Below are 16,695 nucleotides of genomic sequence, written 5' to 3'. Positions count from 1 at the left end.
CCGTTCTTGTGGCTCTTGCCGCTTTGCTGAGAACTCCTGTATTGTTCACGAGCCGAGAAGTCGGTGCATGACTTCTGTACTGAGAAGTTTTTCCTTTAGAAACACTCAACGGTTTTATGGACTATAATTCACGTAGTGTGCAATCTCTCATTCAGGTCAGGCATGTTCAGGATGGTATGGCCATAGACCAGTCACTCATTAAAGTGTTCAACTCAGTGGTTTTTCATGCATAGAATTATGCAACCGTTACCACATTGGTTTTAGGGTTTTTTTGTTTGTTTGTTTGGTTGGTTTTTTTTGTTTTGTTTTGTTTTTTTTCGAGACAGGGTTTCTCTGTGGTTTTTTTGGAGCCTGTCCTGGAACTAGCTCTTGTAGACCAGGCTGGTCTCGAACTCAGACGTCCGCCTGCCTCTGTCTCCCAAGTGCTAGGATTAAAGGCGTGCGCCACCACCGCCCGGCCCACATTGGTTTTAAAACAGGTTTATCATCCCAGGAAGAAGCTAGACCCAAGCAGCTCCAGCCTTAGGCAACCACCTTGTTCTTTAGACTTCCATAGATCTGCCTAATTTAGACATCTCAGTTTGACTGGAGTCCTAGAGTACTGGCCCTTGGCGATCCGCTCCTTTCACCACATTCTTTGTTCAGCCATGCCATGGCAGAGAAGTTTCCTTTTGCTGGGCTTGGCTGTGGCTGGGTTTCTAGCACTTGTCACCTGAAAGTGTGCCCAGAAGTTGTAGTCAAATCTTACAAACCTGTTTTCTCTATTTTATATGGTGAAACCGAATCACGGAGGATTTTGGATGCCACACCAAATAGTTTGACCTTCCTGCTATAGACCCTGGAGACTGCTGAGCAAGAGAGAGGCAACTCTGGGGTGAATTTAGAATGACAAGTTTAGTGAGATTATTCTCCCCACAATGTTTTTATTTAGATTAAAACATCTTGTGGGTGGGCTCAATGTGTGATGGTGCTTGCTGTGCAAGCCTGGCGACCTGTGTTCGATCTATGGAACCCATGAAAGAATGGGAGGAGAGAACCGACCCCTGAAAGTTGTCCTCAGACCTCCACATGGTATTCATGCTCCCCCAACAATAATACAGATTTAATCTTGTGTCTTGTGGTAGTTTGAATGAGAATGGCCGTCATAGGCTCTGATGTTTGAATATTTGGGCTTTAGGTTGGTGGAACTATTTAGAAGGATTAGGAGGTGTACTGTTTTTCTGTCTTATCGGCCACACCTACTGATCTACTGATAGTTCTCTCTGTGCCCCTCGCCTCGCAGTCAGCACCCTGCCACTCAGACCATGACCTAGCGGGATTTCCAGTCATGCAGGCACCAGCGTGGTTGCGGCCTCCAAATGTAGGTTTTTATTAAGTGTCCATTGTTCTGTTTACCAATAAAGGCTCAGGAGTCAGATGTTGAAGTGAAAACTTGCTAGATCGGAGACACTGAGAAGCGACCAGGTGACTTTCATTTTTGGCTGGAGACCCAGCAAGAGAAACGTCGCTCAGCCTTTCAATGATGAATGTCTAAGTCCCTCCCTACTTCCTGCGCATCTCTCTATCCATATTTGTGGATCCTCCATATTCTCTATGGCTAATTCCTGTCAACTAGTCGCTGGCTCTGCCCCCTGATCCAAGGTTAATTTTATTAGCATAGTCTCGGGGTTTCACAGTGCCATCAAATATCAAATATCCTTAAACAGAGGTGTGTCACTGGGGATGAGTTTTGTGATGTCAAGACTGGTGTCATTCCTGTCTGCCTCTCTGCCTCCTGTTTGCCATTTGAGATGTGAGCGCTCAGCTGTTCCTGCCTTTGCTCTAGCATCATGGACTCTAACCCCCTGAAAACATAAGCCCAATTAAACGCTTTATTTTATAAGTTGCCTTGGTCATGGTGTTTTATAATAGCAATAAAAAATACACATAAATGTTATATATCATATGCACTTCATTTACATCATCTGTGACAATCTCAAAAAAGAAAAAATAGAAAAGAAATCTCGGTTCCTGTTTTTATAAGAGAGGAGACTGGGGAAATATGACATCCTTGGTGTACATCCCTATAGAACTTACCGAATAAGAGATGCTCCATAAGGTAAGAGAAACATTGTACCTTTGTCTGGAAAATGTAAAACCAATTATGTTGTAAACCCAATACTATTCAAGAGACACAGCCTACAGTGGGTACTCTGTGTGATCTCTGGTTCTGTTACCTCATCTTGTCATTCAAATGTCCCTACCCAGGCCTGCTGGCTCTCAAGCCAGTGAGGGCTACAACCTCCTTCACTCTGCTTCTTTCTTCATGCCCCGTGGAGGTTAATCTGAAGGAAGCATGTGCTCCACGTGACATTTGTAAAAGGCAGCAATGGAAACAACCTGATTCCCAGGGTGAGGAATAGGTGGGCCTTTCTGAACTTTCTGCAGCCAGTCCAGCCCTTACGGAGCAAATCCAGGTGTATAGGAGACCGTGCAGAAGCAGGAACCAGGAAGAAGAAGAGGCCAGCATCTGAGACCTTGCTCTGCCCCTCCATGTTGGCCATGAGCAGCTGGTACCCAGTGGGCAGAATCCTCAAAGCAGTCAAGCACACAAGCCTGGTTGTCTCTTGTGTGGCCAGCTGATCCCTGCTCGGGAGAGCATGCTTTCTATCCATTGCAAGTCAGTCTGGGACCTCTCCATCTTCAGGGGTCTCCCTAGCTCTCCCCTAAAAAGCCTGATCCTACTCCATGCTTTAGGGCACTGGGTGTGGACTTGGCCAGGGTCAGAGAAGACAGGTTAGCAGAGCGGAGGTGATGGCACGCTGCCGGTACTCTCTGGTCCCAGGTGCACTGGAGTAGAGCAGGAAGGGAAGTCGTTTGTGTTAGGGACTTTAGGAGGCTCTGGACACAAGCATAGGCACTTCAGGACCCCAGAGACAAAGTGCAGCTCAGTGCCAGGGCTCTGACCTGGCCAGCACCCAGCCCCACTTGACACAGCGCCTGATGGCATCAGGGTTGTATGGAAGGTTGTTTTAGGGAAAGCCATGAATGGCATCACAGGAGAGACCTGAGTGGGCTCAGGATGGGAGCTTGTGTAGGTGTCATGGCTTTTGGAGCATAGTCTTACAGGAACAAACTAGGGCTCTGGGCTGGGGAGGTGTGAGGGTTCCTGTAAATGTGTCCCCATTCACACGCATGGTCCCCCTGAGCCTTAGGCATCTGCCCCAGCACAGTGTGAACTCTGGAGGATCTTCTGGCCTTTTCCAGGCCTCAGCACTCTGACCCAGCCTTGCTGAGAGCCCATGGGCTTTGGATGGGAAGAGAAGCATGCCAGGCAAATGTGCATAGGGGCAAGAATGGAGTCTGGGGAAGGCACAGGGTACAGGTAAGGAAGCCTCTGAGCCAGCCACTGCCCTGCAGGGATGTCAGTTACCAAGCCAGCCACTGTCCCGCAGGGATGTAGGCCCAGGGATGCCAGGTTTCCCAGTCTCCTCTCTTAAGAAAACAGAAACCCAGATTTTTTTTTCTTTTCTTCTCTATTTTAAAAGATTGTCTGATGTGCCTACCCCAGGCCGGCCTCCAAATTTGCTGTTGTTGAGGATGACCATCAGCTTCTCATCTTCTTGTCCCCCCTTCTCAGTACTGGCATCACAGGCATTTCCCATTGTGCCCAGTTTATACTGCACTGGGTATCAAACCCAGGGCTTCGCACATGCTAGGCAAGCACTCTACCAACTGAGCTACTTGCCCAGTCCCCAAGCCCAGGTTTTTAAGATGAAATGTACTTATTTTCAAATGTAAACATTGGCAAGTGTGAAGTTATTGTCTGTATTTGCCTGTTGAGCTCCACTGTCTGCTTGACTGTGGCCTGGGAAGGGGTATCTCTAAGTAAGATCCTCTCCCTGGCCCTGATCACTCATCCAGTTGCATTGGACAATGGACAAAATGAATAGGATTGGGCAGCAAGGTCAGGATTCTTACTCCACGTTCAAAGTCAGGTCTTCTACTGTCCCAGGGTCTGTCTATGTCATCCTGACTGTCCTGGAACCACTCTGGAAACCAAACTGTCCTCAGAACTCACAGGGATCCTCCTGCATCAGCCCTCAGAGTGCTGAAATGATAGACAGATGCTCCCACCACACCTGACTTTTGTTCATGTGTTTTGGACAGTAGCTGTGTTCTCTGTAGTCCCATAGCTCCTGCAGAATCCCACCCCCAGGCTGCAACTCTCTGAGGTGTGTTAGCCTCTCTTCCCTCTGACTCCAGGTTTAGGAATAGTGAGTTAGTCTCTATATTGTCAGTCTCTGAGGGTCCTTTGCTTGTTCTCCTCATCCTGGCACTATAGATGCCCATGTAAGCTGTCCCTTCCTTACATGCTCGCCTAAGAAAGCCCTTGGATTGGGCCTGTTTTCCTACTAGGAGCTACCATTCATAACCAGTTTAGCTTGTGCCCACTGATGGATGCTCAGTGCACAATAGCTAAGCAGGCAGGCCAAAACTGGAAACAAGACACAGGCCCACACAACGCTGCTTTAACCCCCACCCTGCAACAGAAGCAGCGCCCCCTCCAAAGAAAAAAAAAAGAGCCTTGAGATGCGTCCAACCAGTTTAGTGACTGGTACACCATGCAAACGCAAACCAGGGATGCACAGGCGACAGGGGGCTGAGGGCAGGGCACTACAGCAGTGTCACAGGGAAACGGGGTTGCCTAATGTTTACGGGGAGGGGGCTGTAGGAGGAAAGACCCACTGGCTGTGCAGGCCGATGACACAGTCCTCAGGGGAACTCGCATCCTGTCGTGAAAGCAGGAACAAGCCAGCCACCTTTACTCCCGGACATAAATTCTTGTGCACACCACATCATCGGCGCCAAATGTCTGCCCGGAGAAGAAAAGGAAAACCGATCAGTATAGATGCCTGTGTGAAAATGTTTAAAACACATCACCGAGACGACAGACTGCCCCATTTACAACTCTCCCTATCAGCCTTCAAACTTCCTGAGCTGTGTGCTCAGGCTGAATGCTCAGGGCAGAGAGCAGGCGTTCTCCCCTGGGCAAGCTCCTGCCCAGCAAAGACGCAATAGGGCACGGAACTATGTTCTCCTTTGCTTCCAGCACCTGGGGGCGCTGACATAAGATACACACATTTCCTCGCTCTAGTTTAGAAACGGGACTGGAAGGAGATGGATGTCAGATCAGGTATTTCTGAAAGGCTTCTGTGTCCCTTCAAGTGACCATGCAAGAGTGAGGGGCTTGGGCAGCTAGAGCCGGATGGAACTGTGGTTTGGAGATAAGGTGGAACTGCCTTCTGGGAAGCAGCCATCGAGCCTGGGAAACGACAGCCCGATGTAAGGATAGCCAGTCTTCTGTACACATGGGTTCTATACCCTCAGTCAACCGAGCACAGGTTAATAATATTCGCTTAAAATCTGCATACATCCTAAAGGTAGCCAGCTTTTTCTTACATGCTATTTATTATTCCCTAGACAATACAGCATGACACATTTGCATGGATTCATATAGTATCGGGTATTATAAATATGGAATGGCTGTAAACTAGGAATGATGCAGGAGGCTGTATGTAGGCCAAAGGCTACACCCTTTTATTAGGGAACTTGAATATTGGTGTCAGCAGGGGTCCTGTAACAAATCCCTTATGGATGCGGAGGTATAGCTATAGTACATCACCTCCAAACTAAAACATCAGTCTCAGATAAAAGAACTGGCCTTCTGATCTAACTCTGCAACCCACAGCTGGGCCAGGCTCTCCCTCTCTTGGCCTGCACAGGGTGGGCAAAGGGTGTGTTGAGAGGCAGGGTGACTTTAAACAAGATGGGTCTGAAGGTTCTTTCCAGCTAGGATTCTATGACTCTTTGTTGGTTAGAGGGAGGCTATAAATCCTTCCACGGACGGGAAGGGACATTTTTCTTCTGTTTCCTAAAGTGGTAGCATCTGTATAAGTAAACTGTCTCAAACCCCCATGAACTGCCAATTACTCACAGGCCTGCTCTCCTGTGATTCTCACAGTCAGAACAGGAAAGCAAAGTGTGTGCAAAAAACAAGGACAAAAAGGGCCGCAGAGATGGCTCAGTAGTTAAGAGCAGTGGCTGATCTTGCAGACCAGGGTTTGAGTCCCGGTGACTCACAAGAGTCTGCAACTCCAGTTCCAGGGGATCCAACACCCTCCTTTGGCCTTCATGGGTGCCAGCATACATGTGATACAAAGAAATACATGAAGGCAAAACACCCACACACATAAAATAAAAATTAAAACAAACACACAAAAAAAGATAAACCCTCCTCAGTTGGCAGCCTTGATGAGGGCAAGTGTGTGTTGATTTATTGCAGGGCCCTTACCTTCCAGATTCCCCAGATGCTGGCAATTCAAGAGAAGCTAAAACTATTGTGCTAAGCATTTAATTACTTTAAGGTCTCCAGAGTCTTTTTTAAAATCTATATATTTATCTTTCCATGCTGGGTCTTACCCACACTAGGCAAGTGTCTTATCAGTCCCATTGTTTGATTTTAGTCAGTGTAAGAATGGGATGTATTTCCGATTCTTACCCTTGGAGCCCTTAGTGACCAGATGCTCTTAGGATATTTGCTAAGGCATCACCTGCTTCCAAGAAATGGTTCTTGCACACAGTGAGTATTAAGGAGGTCCTGACAAGATGGGCAATTTAAGGGCTTTGTGTCTCCACATTAGTGAGGAATGCAGATGATTCCGTCCTGGGCATGTGTTGGGATGGGGTAAAGTTCCCATTGTGAGTCTGCTTTTAGATGCTGCATCCCAAGAACTATGCTGATTTCCCAGAATTCCTTGAGCTCCATAGCCACATAGGCCTTTGGAGCTCACCCAGGCAAAAAAAAGAAAAAGAAAAAAAAGCTTCATGACATGGGAAGAAATCCTCACATTTCTCACTGCAGTTGAGAATCCCTTCCCAGCCTCCCATTGCTTACATTTACGCTTAGAGGTTCCAGAAAGAAATTCTACAGAGTATTCCAGCGCCGTGTGGGGGAGTAGACTCAGTTTTCAAAGGACGACAATTTACAGCCCATGGCAATTTACTGTTGGCTCTGGGGACACTTATTTCAACTCAACTAAAGTTACTTACCTCTCCTTACGTGAAGATTACATCTCCCAGCGTTTTAGATTTATTAACGATAATAACCCTTGAAACAAAAGCCCACATTTCACATCCCAAATGCCAAGAATTAATGCTCCCTTTGAGGCTTGTATATATGTTTTCCGAGCCAGGGAAGGATGTCGAGGAGGAGCTGCAGGGTGGGGGTAGTAAGGGACGAAATGTGGCGGAATTCTTCACCGATATTTAGTCTGTGACTCTGGCTGCTCAGTATTACAGAGGTTACCAAAATTCCACTTTTTCAGCATAAACTGACCAATCCTACTTAATCCTCAGCTAGGTTCAAGAACTCTAACACCATCCCTCCTTATGGCCTCTGATCCCCATAAACTACATGTGTCTGTCTCCCTAGACTTCCAAGTCTCAGCCTCAGATTGCCCTCTGAGTCCATGAAGTGGCCCTCTGCTGAAAACATTAGCCAGGTTGCAAATTAACCCTGCTCCTTTTGTCCACGAAAGGAGAAGAACTAGTTAAATCATCCTAGCAAGGGCCAAGAAGAGAGGAAGGGGGAGAGATCAAACAGTCTCAAAGTAACAGGCAGCTCAATTCAGGGTCTTCTTGCAGGCTAAACATGTAATTTTAGGGCTGAAAGAAATCTCAGGGGCCGCAGCTCAATCTCATTTTACAGCTGGAGGATGGGGCTTGGGAAGGACAAAAAAGGTCCAAGCCATAGTCGTATGGGACATCTCTCCCCAGCAAACTCTTCAGAGTTCAGTATCTAGGCAATGGGTCAGGAAGTCAACAGCGGTAAATGCTAAGGACTGCCCAATGGGGAACAAAGACACAGGTCCTGGTCACTCACAAGGGCTCTTCCTTTCTGCCCTGGGGTGGGAGGTAGCAGTCAGTTCTGAAACACGGAGGGAGGGAAAGTGAGTGGGGCTTGACCGTCCTCTCAGTCCCCCCCCCCCCCCCCGGTTTCCTCAGCATAAAACTGGGAAGGTGTGAATACGTTGAACCATTTGTTTTTCTTCTAGAGATAGGGTCTTGCTCTATAGTCCCCTCTGGCCTAGAACTCACGATCCTCCTGCCTCAGCCTTCAGAATGTTACATTACAGGAGAGGGTTAGATATAAACTTGGCCTCATTAGGTAAGGTGTGCTTGTCTGTGAATATTTAAAATGTTTCAATCTAGTCCAGGCATGGTGGCGTGCACCTTTAATCCCAGCACTCAGAAGGCGGAGGCAGGCGCATCTCTGAGTTCGAGGCCAGCCTGGTCTACAGAGAGAGTTCTAGGACAGCCAAGGATACACAGAGAAACCCTGTCTCAAAAGTAACAGCACAAAACAAAAATACTAAAAACAAAAAGGTTTCCATCTTCATAGTTTCAGACAGTGCTCCCCTCTCTAGCCCTGGAGAGTCCACTCTTCCACAGCGATGCGGCAGACATTTCCAAATTAGCATTCCTTGCCTGGCTCCTGGGGGCCCCTGGAGTTTTTAAGTCAGGAGTAAAAATACTCTCTATGGCACTGAATGCTGATGTGATAAACAAACAAACAAACAAACAAAAAAAACTAGGGAAACTTTTCTAGCAAAATGGGTCACGAGAAGGTGAGGATCTCATTATGTATAAGCTGAGGAATTGCACAGCGCCCCAGCATTCCAAGTCAAGAGAGGAGACTGGGTACCACTCACCACTGGGGTTCACATAGAATGGTTTGGACAAAGGTCTGACCCTCCAGCTGCTCTGTTATGATCCTCCCCTCTCAGCCACTCCCCTCTGCCCTGCAACCACTTAACAGGGATTTCCTCTGCTCTCAACAGTCAGCCCAAGCTTTCTGCTCAAATTTTAACCTGTGGCAAATGATTTTCTCCACAAAGGAGCATGAGGACAGCACACGGCCCACATCCGGGGATCACCTGGGGAGCCCTGGGGTTGTCTCAGACTCAAAGGGCCCTTACCAGGATCAGCTCATCATTGGCCAGCTCTCGGGTCCAGTAGGTTTTGGGGCCATCCCCCTCAAGAAGAGTCTGTGTGCAGTGAATCTTGTTCTCGTTCTCCCAAGTGGGCAAACTCTGCAGGGCAGGAAAACCATTAGTGATATTAATTATAGTCTCGGCAGCGGGGTGGGGAGAACACAAAGAACCCCAGAGAATAATTGCCAGGCAGAAAAGCAACACATGGTCCTTGTCAGCGGGGCACAGCATCCTCTCTGCTGAGCCACAGAGAGTGCAAACCCAGAGTGCCGGTCGTGGATTTTATGGAGTATAAATATACCTTTTTATCACACACACACACACACACTCACACTCACTGGAGCAGCAAAGCCTTAGGCATGCTTTGCTGTCTAGGAATAAAATTTAGAGCACGCGAGGATTCGCTTACACCAACACAGAGACCCTCTCCCAGCAATCTGGACTTTAAAACACCTTCATGTCAGGGTCACAAAATGTAAAAACCGTTGAGCCGTCATGGTATTTGCAATTCTGCCGGTGGCAGGCAGATGAGAAGGTGGGTCCGTGTCCAGATTCTGGACTAACACAGTTCTTTCTCTGCATTCCTCACCAGACGTAGCACACAGCCCGCTCTAAAAAACCTACGTCTGTCGTCTGTCTGTCTGTCTGTCTCTGGGGATAAAAAGCTCCACTGTCCAGGCTGCATCCTTCTAGAAATATTTTAAAAATCAAGTCAACTTGAAGGTTTTTCATGGGGTTGGAGGTGGACAGACAAAAGGGGGAGTCCCTGTAGTTTCTCCGTGTCTATATACAGCAAAGTGAGGTGCAGCTGGGCTGGGTGGTGCTGAATGTGCACACAATCACCTTTTAACACATGGGACTCCTTCATTAGGCAGAGGATGGGGGAAGGGAAGGGGAACGCCTAAGCCCTGCTCTCTCCAGGGTGTTACCTGATTCTTCTGTTGTTCTTAAATCAGAATTGCCCTCTCTGGCCAGCATTAGATGCCGAATTGAGCCCTCCTTACTGCTAATGCTAAGCCAGCTTCCCCACCAGGTCCCCCTTCCTTCTCCACTCTGAGCACTCTAAGTTTTTCCTTCCTGTGAATGCTGAGGACTGAACCTCAAGTCACACTAGCTTCGAGCAGGAATCAATGCTGATAGGCAAAGACTGCCCCATGACTGAGCCTGCTACTTGGGGCTGTGTCTCTCGGTCCTTCCAAACATGGTAACTAGAATCACAATTGGACCAGACAGGTATGGGCTCAGGAAAGAGGAAAAAAATAATTTCCCACTCTTTAGAATGTGTTACAATACAAAAACATCCCCCCCCCCACCTTGTAGGCCTGACTGGTCTTGAGCTCACAAGAGATCTGCCTGCCTCTGTCCTCGGAGTACTGGGATTAAGGGCATGGGGCATGGGCTACAGTACTTGACCTCATTTGCAAAATTTTTTAGGACACTGGAAAAGCTGGATATAATGGTTCACTTTGTGATCCCAGCACTTGGCAGAAACAGGAGGGTTGAGGCAAGCGGATCCAGCCTGGGCTATGGTGAGCAAGATCCTGTCTTGAACAAATAACCAGACAAGAAACAAATACACAGAACAACAACCAACAAAGACCCACAGTGGAGAAAGGGGGACGTCCTGTCTAAATGAGCTAGCAAGGCCAGCCTTACACTCAGTGTGAGGCTTTCACAGTGATGTAGAGTCATTTGCTCCAGACCACTCACTCATCCTTTTGTCGTGTTTCAGAAATTAAAAAACAAAAACAAACAAACAAACAAAAACATCTCTTGTCTTTTGGATATAGTGGTGGTGGAAGCCTGTACTCCCAGCACTCCAGGGGGTGAGGCTGGAAAACCCTGAGTTTGAGGTCACCAAGTCTACACACCTAGAGTTCCAGGCTAGCCTAGCAGGGCTATATAACAAGCCTTGTGTTCTCAAACATCAATCTCAATCTCTCCCCTTCCCCTCCCTCCCTCTCTACCCGTCTCCCCCTAACCACCTCTTTCTGCCTCTCACCCTTGAGGACTTAGAAAGGATATTTAGTGCATTTTCTCAGATAGAACCTGCGTTGCTTTTACTTTCAGAAGAATTTCACTATTCCTTCCAAGACCTCTGTTGAACACGGAAGGGCAGGAAGGAGTGGCAGGCGATCCAGACTGTGCAACGGGATCCAAAGCGTCCCCCTATGGTCTAGGGACTCAGGGGATAGGACCCTAGATCAGCCACCCCACCTACGACAGGTAACTCGGCAGCTGAGCAGGACAAGAGGCAACAAGAGCTAGCTAGCGCTGAAGGCGCCACTAGAGAGGCACTAACCACAGCCAGGATCACACAGCCACCCAGAGTGCGCGCTTTATGCGCGCTTATTTGCGTACGGGGGATGGTATAGAGAGGGAACAGGGGTAGGGTTTTTTTCCTGAGCCCAGAACCAGTAGGGCACACAAACCTCCCGTGACACACCCTGCAACGAAAGCGCGCCCGCTATAGCGGGCTAAGGGTTGGAAGGGGTACCCGGGAAGGAAGGAAGGAGGTGCGGTCTCTGCGGCCTCACCCTGCACTTGCGTCCGTCCACTGTCTCCTCCTCGAAGCCCTCTCCGACCTTGAAGTTGATCTCCGTGGTGCGCACGGTGGTGGATGTCTTGATGTAGAACTGATCCCCATCCTGGCGGATCTCCACGTGCGGCTTAGACGCAGCCGCCACTGCCACCTTCCTCAGCATGGCGTTCACACCTGCACGAGGAAGCACGGGCTCGGGTCTCAGGTCCTTACCCCTGGCCCCCCAGATTTGTTTGGCATTGCCCAAATCCTATGACTTTAGACAGGGCTCTTAAATTAGTTCCACTTGTCTCTGTCCTCGCCTGGGCTTTCAAGAAGAGAAACTGAGGTTCAGAGACGGCAAGTGGCTTTCCTGAGCTACCCAGCGCTTTCATGGCGAGATCTGGTCTCAAACAGTCCCCAGCTTAAAGTTCCTGCTCCTCACTGTGGTCTAGCACGAGATAAAGATGGAACCGTCGAGAAAAGCGCCAAATGTCCAGCAAACGTTAGTTGAACCAGTTGGTTCCGGAGCCAACGCTCCTCTGCGATTCGGGGGACGCAGAGGAAACAGAGAGATTTATTACTCCACAGACTGCCTCCTGCCCGAACCTCCCCGGACCACCCTCTTTGGGGCAGGGGTACCTCGAGGCTGCCTTCTGGCAGACCGGGCACGCTCTCCGCACCAGCTTACCCAGCGTCTTGAGGAGTTCGTCGAAATTCTCGCTGCTGCGCATCTTCCAGGTACCGGCGAAGTTGGGCATGGTGGCTGTGGCGGGGGCGGCGGCGCGAAGGCAGCGGCAGGCACGGGGACCTCTGCTGCGGAGCGGCAACACACGGCGCTACAGGGAGAGACTGGCGTTCTGCGCCCAGCCGCACGCGCCTTGAGTCGCTAGGGGTAGCGCCCCCCCCCGCCCTTCTGGGGCCCCGCCCTCAGGTCCCGCCCCTGCTCTGCGCGCGGGAGCGGGGAGGGGTGGCCCCACGAAGGGTGAGCACGACTCCCCGCCCTATGGTGCCCCTCATCATTCATTTCGCATCTTTCCAGCCGCCGGTAAGGCAGCTAGGAACCCGCTCTCCCCGGGTGCCTCCTCCACCAGGCCGCCCACATCCTACTTTAAAGTGAGTGGTGGGAGAGGATTAATGAAGCCAGGTCGTCCTGAAGGAGATATATGAAGCTAGCTAGGTAGTGGGGTTTCAGGGATCATGATATCATTTCTCTACTTTTGGCCATGTTTGCAAATGTCCTTTCTGTGAGGTTGCGGTAACTAGTAAGGCCATCGGGATGGGAACCACTTTCTTCCCACCCAGCAGTACTTTCTGGCTGCCACTAGCCAAACCATGGGGTCCCCTCTGCTCTGGCTTTTGAGTTAGCACATACTCTGAGGCCCAATTAGAACAAGTGGCGGAAAGGCCCAACCCCCACCCCCGCCAGTCATGGACTCACTGAACTCGGGCTAGTGACCAAGGCTCGCGGGTCTGCTGCTTAAGACAGAAGGAAGTCCAGGCCAACATGGTCCCTTTGTTGTTGGCTTAAGACAGGGTAGCTGTGGAAGAGACTGAACAAGCAAAATGTAGGGAAATACAGCAGTTTGTTTCGCCTAAAATTACGGGGTTTGCACTCTGCAGGCCAACTGGGAAGGCCTAGTGAGGAAGCCTAGCTCCTGCCTTTGCTTTGACAGGGGCAGATCTGAAAAGGAACGCCTGGCCCCAGAGTCTCCACTGAGGGGGTCCACACACTTCAGCCGTGCCTTTCCAGCTTTTCCTTCATACCTCAAAATTTTATTGCCACCTCTCTCTCCTTCCACTGTTTCACCATTACTCTGTTACTCCTCAGCCAAAATGTCCGGGTCAGCACCCTAGAACCAGCCGCACACGGCCCCATCTCAGCCTTTTGACCGTGGTGTGTTCTCTCCCTGAGTGTGTATGGTGGTGGGGAATGCTCTCCTATTCATCAAAGTGCTGTTGTCATGCTGTATATGTGTAAAATTGTTTCCTAACCAGATCACTTTTCTCTGAACACACAGGGTCCTTTGGGGCCTGCTCTTATTCCTGTCTTGACTGCTGAGCATTGACCATTTAGAGCGTGGTGATCAGCACTGATCAATTCATCCTCATTTCCTCAGGCTCAGCCAGGTGCGGCTCACATGTGAATCGATTTTCAAAAGATGCAAATGTCCCACGGCCTCCAGGAGCTGTGGGGGTGAGCTTGCCCCAAAGACCTGGAGGTGATGAGCACTGCATGCTCACTGAAGGGGGGCCCGCACTTCTGGAAGTGGCTGAGACTGGTCTGCCCAGGGACCCTGAGAGGCCATCTAAGACATCTGAGGACAAGGGGGCCATGGGTGGGGACAGCTCGATGCATGTGCCATCTGTGCTGTTGTAGGGGTCATAATGCTTAGAAGGGCTTGGTAGCTGGATTGGAAAATGGACAGCACCTCTAGCATTGACATCTTGAAATATTTTATTCTATGTCTTTATGTGTGTGTCGCGTGCATGTGCACCTATGTGTAGAGGTCAAAGGTGAACATCAGGGGTCATCCTCTAATGCTCTTCACCTTGTTCTTTTCAGCAGGGTCTCACTGAATCTGGAGCTCACCAACCGGACAAGACTGGCCAGCATGCCCCAATGCTGGCCCTAGTGATCCCATCCCCACCTCCCCAGCACTGGGATTCCAGTTGCACGACATTATGCCTGGATTTTCATGAGGACTCGGGCCCTCATGTTTGTCTGACAAACACTTTACCACCTGAGCCAGTTTCTCCATCTTGAAATTCTTAATCTTTCAACAAGGGGCTCTGCATTTACATTGTGCTCTGGGATCTACCAGCTAGGTATCCTGTCCTGGCTGTGTCAGCAGAGAAGAGGCTGCCATAGAATCAAACGTGACAAAAAAATTAGTGTCTCTACAGCAATGGGACCGAAAGGAGGATGTCATGAAACGAATGCAGACCTTCACCTCCGTTCAACAAAGATAAGGATGGGAGCTGAGGCTGAAGGAGCAGAAGCTGGAGCCAATACCATAGTTTATAGCCCAGGGAAAGTTAGCAAAGACAGCGCTGTGGATGAGGCAGAACAGCAATGGGCAGGTTTTGCAGCAGAGGCATTTCATGGACTAAAGGGAAAGGAGAAAAAGAAAGAAGGAAAGATCCATGATAAAGAGATGGGCGGGGAGGTGGCTCTATTGGTGAAGTGCTTGGTGCACATGCATGAGGACCTGAGCTCAGATCCCCAGCACCCATGTAAAAAGTCAGGCGTGGTGGGCATGCTTGTAATGGTCGTGCTGGGGAGGGGTAGATCCCTGGTGCCTACTGGCTGGCCAGTCAGGCTAGCTGTGCTGGTCATCTCCAGGTTCAGTTTGTCGTAAAATAAAACGGAGAGCAAGTGAAGAGACTTAACATCAGTCTCTAGCTTCCATGTGCATGTGAACACACGTGCAAATACACATGAACACACACACACAACACACACACACACACACACCAAAAACAGAGAAAGGGAAGCCAGAGGGGGCATAAGGAGTTAAGAGGTGTATGCTCCCAGATTGGCTTTGTCATAGCAGATCTGGGGCCTGTGCTGAGGGCTTCTTTTCCACCGCAGAGAACCTGGGAATTGTACTTACCAGTAGATGGTAAGCTAAAAGAGCCTGGTGGCAGGGGTGTGGTCTAGTCAGCGGGGAGCATGAAGAGCAGGTCTAAAGGGGATGAGAGTGTAAGTGGTCTGATGATGCAAACCAAAACTCTGTGTTTTCTAGTATGGTTGGACTATATAACCAGAAAGGGGTGAGGCAGGAGACCTGAGAAGTAGGCAAAAGTCTTCCACCAAGGACAAAAGGCCACAAATGTAGTAGGGAGTTCTGTCTGTCTTCTCCTTTCCCGAAGGACATGATGGGTGTTTTGTAGAAAACGAGGGATAGGTTGCATGATGGGGCACCTCTTGGCAGAACCTCAGAAGAGCTCCCTCTATGAATACTAAAAGTAACTGCGTACAGAGACTGGACACTGGGTACCATGGAGGCTCCAGCTTAATGAAGAGTATGCTTGTCTCTAACCTCCTTGGGACTAACACTTAGGGACATCATGGTGGATGTGCGGCCTGAAGCTCAAAGACAGAAAAGTAGGGCCACTGAGAATGGTAGCAAGGAAAGTTTAAGGTGGCTGACAAGATATTGGGTGGACAAGCCCAATAACCTGAATTCAAACTCCAGAGCCCACATAGTAGAAAGAGAGGGCTGGCCCTCACAGGTTACCCTTTGACCTCCACAAGCACACCAGCAATACACCCCACACACCAAATAAATGAATTAATTAAGTCTTAAAAAGTCCTTTTTAAAAGAGAAAGTATTGAGTTGAAGGGCCAGGAGGCCTGGACAGAAGATGAAAGGACGTGAAGGTGAGGTGGGGCATGGGGGCTGGGGAGAAAACAGAGCAGCTGCTAGATATGTGTGTGCTTTGAGGTTGAAGGCCTCTCTGTTGGGGCAGGTGGGCAGTCAGAGCCAGAGATGCTGGGGTCTGTGGCTGGTGATGGTGAACCATCTGCAGGATGCTGAGTGACCTAGGAATCATGAAGCAGAGCAGATGGCATCCTGCAGAGAACCATTTCTGCTAAGGCCACTCAAGAATAGTGAGGGCCGTGTGTGTGTGTGTGTGTGTGTGTGTGTGTGTGTGTGTGTGTGTTGAGGGGACCAAACTGAGGCTAGGCTATGAAGGCAGAGAGACAAAGAAAGTCACCATTCTGGGCCGTCAAAGTTAGGGACTGGAGCAGGTGACCATCCCTGAGGACCTAGGACTCCAGTTATTCCCCTCGTGCCTCACCCAAGAAATCTCCCCAGCACTGGGGTGCCTGTGACGATGTCTATCTCTCAGGGGCTGGAGCTCAGGTCTGCATCCTTTCTCCAAGGCCTCTTTGTTCCTCGGCTGGCCATTTAGCTGACTCCTGTTGCCAGCCTCTCCCGGGCCACTGACCTGCATCTCTGCGGGGACATTTCTGTTGAGCTTTGCTATTCTTACTTGGAGGCCTGCCAGGCCCCCTGCAACCCCCCTCACTTCCCTATCCCCCACCCCCACCACTGTCCTGGCCCCTGCCTTCAGGCAGACCCAATTCATGCTGAAAGAATGGGGTCAGAGTTCAGTCCCCGAAAGCTA

At 49.7% G+C, this 16,695-nt stretch overlaps 1 protein-coding gene across 1 annotated transcript; it reads right to left on the bottom strand.

Annotated features, from left to right (window-relative positions):
* Positions 1-4,572: 4,572 nt before the first annotated feature.
* Positions 4,573-12,423, bottom strand: Crabp1 (cellular retinoic acid binding protein 1). The gene is made up of 4 exons (XM_005347379.3): positions 12,248-12,423; positions 11,573-11,751; positions 9,021-9,134; positions 4,573-4,855 (listed from the first exon to the last, which is right to left on the bottom strand). The coding sequence occupies exons 1-4, from the start codon at positions 12,315-12,317 to the stop codon at positions 4,805-4,807; spliced, it is 414 nt and encodes a 137-aa protein (XP_005347436.1). The 5' UTR covers positions 12,318-12,423; the 3' UTR covers positions 4,573-4,804.
* Between the last annotated feature and the right edge of the window lie 4,272 nt (positions 12,424-16,695).

The sequence above is a fragment of the Microtus ochrogaster genome, chromosome 5 (assembly GCF_000317375.1).
Source record: "Microtus ochrogaster isolate Prairie Vole_2 chromosome 5, MicOch1.0, whole genome shotgun sequence".
NCBI lineage: Eukaryota > Metazoa > Chordata > Mammalia > Rodentia > Cricetidae > Microtus > Microtus ochrogaster.
Note: the sequence above shows the minus strand (reverse complement) of the source record. Positions and strands in the feature narration are given on the sequence as shown.

Excerpts from the sequence above, each read along its gene's own strand:
- Crabp1 (XM_005347379.3), bottom strand. The coding sequence starts at position 12,317 with ATGCCCAACTTCGCCGGTACCTGGAAGATGCGCAGCAGCGAGAATTTC. Across the intron at positions 11,752-12,247 it reads CGAACTCCTCAAGACGCTGG|GTGTGAACGCCATGCTGAGG; the intron begins GTAAGCTGGTGC and ends TTCCTCGTGCAG. Across the intron at positions 4,856-9,020 it reads CCAATGATGAGCTGATCCTG|ACATTTGGCGCCGATGATGT; the intron begins GTAAGGGCCCTT and ends TTCTCCGGGCAG.